General features: G+C 38.2%; 2 protein-coding genes across 5 annotated transcripts; both read right to left on the bottom strand.

Annotated features, from left to right (window-relative positions):
• Positions 1-353: 353 nt before the first annotated feature.
• Positions 354-2,062, bottom strand: LOC126598495 (uncharacterized). The gene is made up of 3 exons (XM_050264858.1): positions 1,051-2,062; positions 873-952; positions 354-710 (listed from the first exon to the last, which is right to left on the bottom strand). The coding sequence occupies exons 1-3, from the start codon at positions 1,924-1,926 to the stop codon at positions 617-619; spliced, it is 1,050 nt and encodes a 349-aa protein (XP_050120815.1). The 5' UTR covers positions 1,927-2,062; the 3' UTR covers positions 354-616.
• LOC126598496 (DNA-3-methyladenine glycosylase) lies at positions 2,050-5,764 on the bottom strand. Of its 4 annotated transcripts, XM_050264861.1 has the most exons (8): positions 5,321-5,761; positions 4,986-5,057; positions 4,743-4,866; positions 3,737-3,828; positions 3,331-3,388; positions 3,130-3,246; positions 2,506-2,573; positions 2,050-2,195 (listed from the first exon to the last, which is right to left on the bottom strand). In XM_050264861.1, exons 1-7 carry the CDS (start codon positions 5,636-5,638, stop codon positions 2,521-2,523), a joined length of 834 nt encoding a protein of 277 aa, XP_050120818.1. In that variant the 5' UTR covers positions 5,639-5,761; the 3' UTR covers positions 2,050-2,195; positions 2,506-2,520. The 4 variants fall into 4 exon arrangements, with proteins under 4 accessions (XP_050120818.1, XP_050120816.1, XP_050120817.1 ...); XM_050264859.1 differs by lacking the exon at positions 2,506-2,573 and having other exon boundaries at positions 2,059-2,195; positions 5,321-5,764; XM_050264860.1 differs by lacking the exon at positions 2,506-2,573 and having other exon boundaries at positions 2,059-2,195; positions 3,737-3,807; positions 5,321-5,755.
• Positions 5,765-10,369: the final 4,605 nt, after the last annotated feature.

The raw sequence follows: 10,369 nt of genomic DNA, 5'->3' as shown, positions 1-10,369 counted from the left end.
GTATCAGTTGCGAATATAAAGTTAAGAAGCTACAACATAACAATAGCATATGTTCATTTCTAACAATATAATCATCCAGTAAGAAACATACTGCCATATAATAACACATGATTAGACAACGTAGTATTAAAAGGAGAGTGAAAACTTAAATCCAATCTTCGCACTTTCGCATGAACGTTTTCTAAGACTGAAACAAGTAACAAACACACCATTAGTGACGTTATTCGCCACAGAGATCTCAAAACCACAGCTCTTCTCTGCAAGGCATCAAGGAACAAACCTATTTTACTCGCGGTGATGAAAAGCGAAAACAGTTGGGATTAAAAAGCAAAAATTGAAGGGCATGGTACAAGTACAAGAAATCAATCCATTGCAATGAGACAAATCCTACAAAATTCACACTAAATGCCAAAAGAATTTTAGTTATTGAAATCTTGAGAGGACTAAAAAATAGATTACGACGAAAATCTGCTCATCAATGACAGTGCAAGACATTGTAACATTAGACTCAGAAAATGATTTTGATAGGTAGCATTGTAAATTAATCCAACATTTAATTCATGCTTTCCAAAATCAACAAATTCCACAATTGCAAGAGAAACCCAACTTGAATATCTTAAATGCCAAAACCAAAAACTGCCCTTATCCGCTGGAAGATAAGATCCCGCCATCCTCTCTCCGTATTCTCCACCACAGTCGCGTTCCCATATCTGCATTACCAAACACATAAAATCAAGGCAATCAACTTTCCATCAAAAAAAACCAATTCAACTCACAAGCTCCAAATCAACCTAGAATTTAAGCTCCATCCAATCAACACTAAATTTGTTTTCAAGAAAAACCCATTAATCGAAAGCTTAAACAAAACCAACCTGTCTTCATCAGGAATGTCCGTATGTGTTAGTTTAACAACAGTGAGCCCAGGTTCAGGTTCTTCAAGTGTAAGCCTCACCTGCAAAATTCAAACATCAAACACTCAATCAACAAATAACAAAACCAATTAAGACAACACATTCAAACACGAACACCCGAATTTCAAATGCCACATACCGTCGAATCAATCCCGTCAGGCCAGCTCCCAAATCTCCATTTCTGCACAATCAAACTCCCACTCTGCAACTCCAAATTCGTACCGGTCACCGACCCATCAAAAATACTAATCGGCCCTCCTACCTCCTTGCTTATCTTCGCATTGCTCTGCGTAAAACCCTTCCATCTGTTCTCATCCATCAAAATCTCAAACATATCTTTCGCCCTGCAACTGAACTTCTCAGTCAAATTAATCGTCTTGAACCCTTTCTTGCTCTCCTTCTTCTTCACCTCCTTCTCCACAACCACCTCCTTTGTCGCCGTTGCCGCAGTCACCGCGGCCGTCGAATTACTCTTCGGCGCAATCTTCTTAGCCTCGACTTCCTCCTTCGCCGGCCCGCCCTTCGCCATACTCTCCACATAAACCCTAACCTTCTCCAAAATCAACGGCTTCCCCTTCGCCACCATCGCCTCCTTAATCCTCCTCCCAATTGGCCCCTCATCCTTCACCGAAACCTTAACCTCCGGGTCCTCGTCGGCGTTCTCATCCGAAATATACGGAATCTCCACAGCTCCGTCAACCTTCAGCAGGGACTTCCCGTCGCCGTCCTTCGCCTCGCCCTCCCACGACAGACTGAGGCTGATTTCGTATCCCGGGATGATCTTCCCTTTCCGGACGTTGACGTAGGCTTCGCCGTCGACCTTGTCGACGGTCTTGGTCCTGAGGTGTAGGTTGCCTTCGCCGTCGAGGACGGTGAGGTTGTTGAGGAGCTTGTTGAGGAGGTCACGTGACCAGCCGAGGCAGTCGGTCTCGGCCCAGTGCCAGTTGTGGACGTTGGCTCCGTCGGGCCTGTCCTCCACGATCCACCGCTTGTCGCCCTCGCCGTACTTCGCCATTGAATCGAATCACGAATCACACTCAAAGCTCTAGAGAGAAAGAGAGAGAGGAGAGAGAGAGAGAGAGGGTTTGGGATGGAAGAGGAGAGAGAAATACGGGGCGGGGGGAAGGAGTCTGGTCTGGAGGATTTCTTATGGGGAGGACTGAGGAGAATGGAAGGGTCTAGAATTTTGAGGGGAGGCCCAATAAAGTTGGGGAATAGAAGGATCTGGAACAACTGTTTGGGCTGCATTTATTTTTTGCAATTTCCGTTGTTGAACCGGGTGAGCTGTCAGTTCAAAAAAGAACTGGTTTGTGAAACAAAAAAGAAAATCCCTTGTTCATTTCACTTCATACCCTATATTCTTGGAGAAATTCTCTCCTGCTATTAATATTTATTTCTCTTAGTTTTTATCGTTTTAATGAATATTTGTCACGTTCGTAAATAACTACTTAAAATGTTGTTACTTGTAAATCTTATATTTATTTCTTTGTAACAATCATGTATGATATTTCAAATCTCTCTATCTACTGTTTTGTAATAGATTTTTTAACTAATTTAACTTAAATAACTATCGAGAAATTAAAATATTGCATACCAAAATAGGTCTCGTTTATAAGTTGTTGCTACCACACGACATGACAATACACGTTTCAATGGTATAAGCTGTAAAAGTAGAGAAGAATTTTATTAGGGCAAATCCGTAACTTATGTAAATAGGAACATTAATGAGAGAGACATATGAATCTATTTTTTTAAATCTCACTCGTTCATTTCTCGTTGGTTTGTAAATTCTCTCTTAGATTATAAACAAGCAATATTTGCCAAAAAAAAAAAAAAAAAAAAAAAAAAAAAAACAAGCAATATGGTACAGAATCCTTGCAATGAATCAATATACTGAGTTCCCGTGTAGGTTAGACGTCAGTCAGTTAAACTGTAAACATAATGCAAACACTATTACGAACAATCATGGCTAATAGACCTTTCCAACAAACATTAAAAGGACGACCCAAGCCAACCAGGCACTCACTTGGCGAGGGTTGTGTTGTTTACAAAAAAAATTTCAGGTTCACATATCTGAAAGGGACACCGGATTACCAAAGCGGCCATATGCATGATCAGGGATAAGTTTACGTATCGACATTTTGTACAGTTTCATGAAACATAAGTTAAGATTCAGGTGGCCTGAGGGTGTTTTTAGGAGCACTAATCCAAGAGGTACCTGCAACTGCAAATCTCCACAATGCATTGACATGCTCAGGTGAAGCGTAATCAATTCCCACACGCGGACCAACCAGCATCTTTTCGGGCTCCGGACCATCTAAGATCTCCAGACCATCTAGCCAGACCCATTCATTTATCTCAGAATTAAACAAGTTTGTTTAGATTTATAGATGAAGGAGTGAGAGCCAACCATACGTACCTGGAGTATAAAGGGGATGGCTTGACCACTCGGTAGAAAGTCCCAGCGCTTGACCAATCTGAACACAAAAATATAGACCTTAACAATTCAAAAACCGCTAACACAAAGAATGGCACACGGAATTCAGAGAAGTGTATCAGTTTCTCCGAGAGTAAGAACAACTATAAATGTTTTAATTTATATTGAAATATATTTATGCTCATCAGCCTATTTTGATACAAAGATAGTCGCACATTTGCATATGAGGCAGGTTGTTAAAATTTATAGGTTTCTGTTTTGGTAAAATCAACAGCACCTACACTAACCATCCAAAAACAAAGTATACCATCGACCACTAATACAAAATTTGTGCCAACAGAAGATTGCATTGGAACTTAACACAGATTTTAAGGAAAACGATGCTGACCTTTCCAGGTCCATTAAGGAGCACGGGTTTATCAGTTTTCTGACCTCGACGCTGCTGAATGGTCTCCAATCCTGTAATGACTTTCATTATTTCTGTGAATAGCATTCATCGAGAGAAATGGATAAAGAGAAGAAAGAGGGAGAGATGAATCTCTTTTCACTTGGTTATGAGATAGTTAAATGTAGAGAAAAACGACGACAAACAAAAGAGCCATTTTTTCCCCACCAGAAAGTAGAGAGAATTTGAAATAAAAACGTGAATCAGAGAAACTAAAAATCTTTTCTCTCTCTTATCCCATATTCTTTTCACTACCTTCGTAAACAACTTTGTCATACACATTGCCAGTAAAAGAAGTTTGCAGTATGCTAGAGCTCGCTCCTTTTTTGTCCCTCTAAAAAGTTTCGGGTTGGAATGAAGGTTGTTGAAGAGCTGACATCTATATAAGAAAGATGGTCAGCACATTGTTCTCTCCCTTATCAGTAAACATTTGGAAAACTATGCTAATCGATACCATCTCAAACAGTAATCAGCAGTCTTTGGAAGCTACTAGCTCTTCACTTGCAGTTCAAGTCCAATTCTTTCACCTAACACCGCCTAAAGTTATTTCTCTTCCAAAGCAAAGAAGCACACATGACTGCATTAAAAGAACCTTTGTTACCACTCCAAAATGCTCACCTCACTCATATGCTTTCCCCACCCCCGTTATTTCGGTTTCTTTTCTCAAAATTATATTGCTCAACTCACCTCCCATATTCCCAACATACTCCAAAACTTGAACACTAGTTTTAAAACTAGAAAAAAATAAATAAAACTATATCCATTTAAAAAAATCTGGTATCGGTTTCATAGAATCATAACGATGGTTGGTTAGCAGGATAAGACTTTCGCTTTCGATTCACACAACGGCTAGAAGCACACAAATTACATGCAATGAAAGGGTAAACATAAGGATAACTCGATTGTAAGTGATCGTTAGGGTATTACGGCTATCTCTATGAAAATTTACCGCTAACTGGAGCGCAAGAACGTATTAGGACAGCAGCCCCAACTCCCTCCTTGTCAGCAACAACATTCAGCATTGTATGAAGGCCGTAGCAAAGATAAACATACGCATGCCCTCCAGGTCCAAACTGTATCCAAACCACAATACATTAATTTGAGCTCATGTTTTTCGATATTTATCTACATTTTGAGATCACAAAACGCGAAGAAAAACAGAACAAGACGGATAAAGGGAGCAGCATCTCACAACGGGGGCTGTTCTTGCAGTTATGCCAAATCGACCATGACAAGCCGAATCATTTGGCCTATAAGCTTCTACCTGTCACCAATGCAAAATCAATTAAACTCTCGTCATGATTACAAATCATTATGTCAAACGTTTTGATTTATGCATTTTATTCGAAAACGACAGGAAATTTCAGCATTTGAGACACAACGTGAACTCGTTTTCGGACTTGGAAGCTTTTCAGCTCAGTCACACAGCTGCGAATTCCTTCATTTTCTCGGGAAACAAACAGAAAGTTGACAAACTAATTTCAAACGGAAAAAGACATAACAGCACAAAATTGATGGGTAAATTACCTCAGTAATCTGAAGAACAACATCCTCTCGCCTCAGAAACTTGCCCAGCAAACGTGGGGCGAGCTCTAGGGCGTCGATTTGGAAGAATGAGAAGGGCAAGATGGTCATTTTCTCGGGAGGAAAGTCTGGGATTGGGAGTGATGAGTCGGATTTGGTTTGAGGTTGAGATTGGGGTTTTTTGGGTTTGACCGCTGCGACGGTCAACGATTCCGAACATTGACTCGGCCGAGTTTTGCCTTCTTCATTACTGAGACGGTTGGATGGAATTGGCCTCTTGGGTTTGGCGGCGACTCGTTTAAATGCCCGAGGTTTCTTCATTTCGTCTCGCAGGATGTTTATGTCTGCTGGATTTTGGCGGGTATTTGATGGTCCATGAAAAAAGACGAAACTTGGTTCATGACATTCATGACATCATATTACCAAATTAGGGTAGTTTGAAGGTGTTCTTAAAATGATCGAAAGTGTCTTTAGAAACCATGGAAGAAAATGCCGATAATATCGGCGAAATATCGCCGATATTATCGGTTTTTCGGGAGGGCGATATTAAAAGTGGTATCCGAATGCTTTTCGGCCAAATATCGCGATATTATCGATAATATCGCGATATTTTGGAAATATCGGCGAAATATCCATGGGTTGGTGGAATCGGAATCCGAGGCGACGTCGGAGAAGAACGCCGGAGACGGTGGGGCGATTCCCGGGCCGGTTTCGTCCCAAAAACCTTGCAAAAACACGAATCTTAACATCAATTTCACATATATACTGCAGATTTCACGCATGCATAAACGATTCAAGGCAGGGTGAAGTCGGTTTAGGGTCTAGGGTTTCATGGAATCTCACCTGACGAAGACGAAGACGAACGATCCTTGCTCAGCGGCGCACCGCCACAGACGACTGAGACAACTCTGACTTCGCCTGAGCCACGATCAACGGCGAAGGGAGAAGAGAGATCGAGAGATCTGTGTGTGTGTGTGTGTGTGTGTGTTTGGGAGAAGAGAGATCGGAGAAGGGAGAAGAGAGATCGGAGAATGGAGAAGAGAGATCGAGATATCTCTGTGTGCGTGTGTGTGTTTGGGAGAAGAGAGATCGGAGATCTCTGTGAGTCCGATCTCTGTGTGTGCGTGTGTTGGATCCGATGTCAACTTGTGGAGCTCTCTGTGTGAGTGTGTGTGTGGGAGAAGAGAAGGGAGAAGAGAGATCGAGAAGGATGATCGAGAGAGAGAGAGACTGAGGAGCTCTCTGTGTGAGTGTGTGTGTGGAAGAAGAGAAGGGAGAAGAGAGAACGAGAAGGATCGAGAGAGAGAGAGACTGAGGTTGTCTGCGTGCGTGCGTTGTGTGTGCGTGCGATGTGTCATATGTGTGTGTGTGTGTGTGTGTGGGTTCCTCCTGTCAGGAGGATACAACTCACTCAATATTCCCGACAAGTTTTACAATTATTTGGACAATTTCATGCAGCTTTTACAATTATAATTTGTATTCTTTTCAGACCATGAATGGTGGTCATTTGTGTGTGTGTGTGTGGGTTCCTCCTGTCAGGAGGACACATGACTCACTCCATATTCTCGACAAGTTTTACAATTATTTGGACAATTTCATGCAGCTTTTAGTACCATTATAATTTGTAGTCTTTTCAAACCATGGACGGTGGTTTCATTCAAAACTGTGTGCCAATATTGTTTTAAAAGGTGGAGTATCAGAGGTATTGTGTTATTCTTTCAAAGTTGTCATTGTGAAAAAATTTCAAGAGGTGGAGTATCAGTATCAGATGAGCCTTTTCGATTATTTTATTTTCCTTACCCCTTTCAAAGTCATTCCAGATCCAGAGCTTAAACACAAAGGGTTCCATATTTAAAGTAAGTTTACAAACTTATATTTATATTCTTATAATTTATACAACAACAAAAAAATTTGTGTGAACTCGTATGTTAATTTTTTAAGTAATTAATACTTGCATGTTAGTTTTTGTAAGTAATTAAGTAATGTTAACAATTGCATGTTAATTTTTTTAAGTAATTAAGTAATGTTAATACTTGCATGTTAGTTTTTGTAAGTAATTAAGTATTGTTAACAATTACATGTTAATTTTTTTTAAGTAATTAAGTAATGTTGTATAATTATTCCCTAGGAAAATTTTAATATGTTTAATGTTATTTATTATTTTATTTCCCTTACCATTTTCAAAGCCATTCCAGATCAATTCCAAAGCTTGAATACAAAGGGTTCCATATTTAAGGTAAGTTTACAAACTTATATTTATATTATTGTAATTTATACAACAACAAATAAATTTGTGTGGACTCGTATGTTAATTTTTTTAAGTAATTAATACTTGCATGTTAATTTTTGTAAGTAGTTAAGTAATGTTAACAATTACTTGTTATTATTAAAATGGATTATTATCAAAAAGGAATATTATTCATCACTATATTTTATATTAGGATTATTTTCATGAAACATAATTATCATCATTTATAGTAGGATTATTTATATTAGGATTATTATCAAAAAGGAATATTATTCATCATTTATATTAGGAATATTTTTTTATCAAATTGGATTATTATTCATTAATATTAGGTTTTTTTATTATCAAATTGGATTATTATTCATTAAATTAGATTATTATAAAATTGGATTATTATTCATTAAATTGGATTATTCATTAAATTGGCTTATTATCAAATTGGACTATTCATTAAAGCCCACTTAATGTAGTCTCCAAACTTGACCTTAGGCCCAAATCTCAAACATAACCACACTTGGGTTGGGTTGGGTTGAACCAAAAGGTCCAAAACTTAGGGAAAAAAAAATACGAATTATTCATTTTTATTCATTAATATTAGGTTTTTTTTATTATCAAATTGGATTATTAATTAATATTAGGTTTTTTTTATTATCAAATTGGATTATTCATTAAATTGGATTATTATTAAAGTGGATTATTATTAAATTGGATTATTATCAAAAAGGAATATTATTCATCACTATGTTTTATATTAGGATTATTTTCATGAAACATAATTATCATCATTTATAGTAGGATTATTTATATTAGGATTATTATCAAAAAGGAATAGTATTCATCATTTATATTAGGATTATTTTTTTATCAAATTGGATTATTATTCATTAATATTAGGTTTTATTATTCCATATTATTTTTTTAATTACTTAAATTTTTACAATCATTTTCTTTACTTCATATTGTATTCTTCTGTAGAATAACTTTATTATTTAGGTTCTGTAGAATAACTTTATTATTTAATTCTTTTGTCTAATTTTCATGAAAAATAAATGTAGGTACGTTTAAGATGTCTAGTGGAGCTAGTAAACGTGATCCAGCTTGGGAACATGGCGACCCAATAGACGGAAACAAACATGGCACAATTTGCAAATATTGTGGTCGGGTAATGAAGAGTGGTGGAGTGACACGACTTAAGTACCATCTTAGTGGATTAGATCCAGCAAAAAATGTCCAACGATGCGATAATGTCCCCCCAGAAGTGAAGGCATTCATCAGCACATTATTAAAAAATAAAAAACAGCAGAAGGAAAAGATGACACAAGGAATGGAAAATATTCGAGCTGGGCTACGGGGAGAAATCTATGGCCAAGCGATTGACAGTGATGATGATGACGATGAGGACAAATGTGATGATGACATGGGACCTGAAGAACGACGCAGTTTGAAACAAGCATTACGTGCTTCCAAACAGTCAGCATGGGAAAGAGAACACCTTCATAAAATTCCTAATAGGGGACAAGGTTCCGGGACAAGTGGTGGTGCACAAATGAGACGGGGAGGCAGTCTTAGAGAATCACAACCAACACCACCAATAGCCCCAAGTTTATATAAGTCATCCAACGCACGTCAAAAGAGTGTTTGGAGTTATTTCAAGGGAGGTAATGTGAAGAAGGGAATGGGGCGTCTAATTAGCAAGTTCTTTATCTATGAAAATGTCCCTGCTGCGAAGGCATCATCACATCATTTCAAAAATATGGTAGTGGGATGTCAACAAGCCGGTGTTGGAGTACAACCTCCCACTCCCTATGAGATAAGAAACAAATATTTGGATATGGAGTATAAAGACATTGGCGAGTATGTTAACAAGTTGAGGTCAAAGTGGGAAACTAATGGTTGCACAATCATGTGTGACGGATGGACCGGCCCAACCAGATTATCTATCATCAACTTCATGGTATACTCCAAGGGAAAGACAATTTTTTTGAAGTCTGTTGATGCTTCAGACCATATAAAGAATTACAAGTATATTTACAAATTATTGAGGGATGTAATCATGGAGGTGGGAGAGCATAATGTTGTCCAAGTCGTGACCGACAACGGTTCTGCATTTGTCAAAGCTGGAAAAAAGTTAATGAAGCATCATAATGTGTTTTGGACATCATGTGCAGCACATTGTATTGATCTTATGTTTGAGGCAATGGGGAAGAGAGAGAATGTTGCTACTGTGGTCAAAAGAGCTAGAACGATCACAAATTATATTTACAATCACGGTTGGTTGTTGGCAAAGATGCGTGAATTTTGCAGAGGAGAAATTATTCGTCCAGCTACCACTCGATTCGCCACCAACTATATTGCATTAAACAGCCTACTCAAGAAGAAAGCAGGGTTGAAGCAACTATTCACTAGTGACGATTGGGCCAACCACAATTTCAGCCGCTCAAATACAGGTCGTATGGTGGAAAGTATAGTGCTTGATCATGCTTTTTGGAGTCAAACAGAACATGTGTGTCAAGTGTTTGAACCTCTTTACAAAGTTTTACGGATCGTTGACACAGAAGTGTATCCTACTATGGGGGCAGTATATGAGTTGATGCGTGTAGTGAAGGATGAATTGGAAAGAAAACATGGTGCAAGGTGGGTCGTAAAAATAATTGAAGACCAATGGTATAAAACATTATACCACGATTTGCATGCAGCAGGTATAAATTATGTCATAATTTGCAATTCATTTCTTTAGTTGCATAAGTATTATTTATCTTATTAGAGTATGTGTTTCTTTGAACAGCATATTATTTGAATCCCCG

The sequence above is a fragment of the Malus sylvestris genome, chromosome 14, assembly GCF_916048215.2.
Source record: "Malus sylvestris chromosome 14, drMalSylv7.2, whole genome shotgun sequence".
Lineage (NCBI taxonomy): Eukaryota > Viridiplantae > Streptophyta > Magnoliopsida > Rosales > Rosaceae > Malus > Malus sylvestris.
The sequence above is the reverse complement of the archived record's forward strand: the minus strand, read 5'-3'. Positions and strand labels throughout refer to the sequence as shown.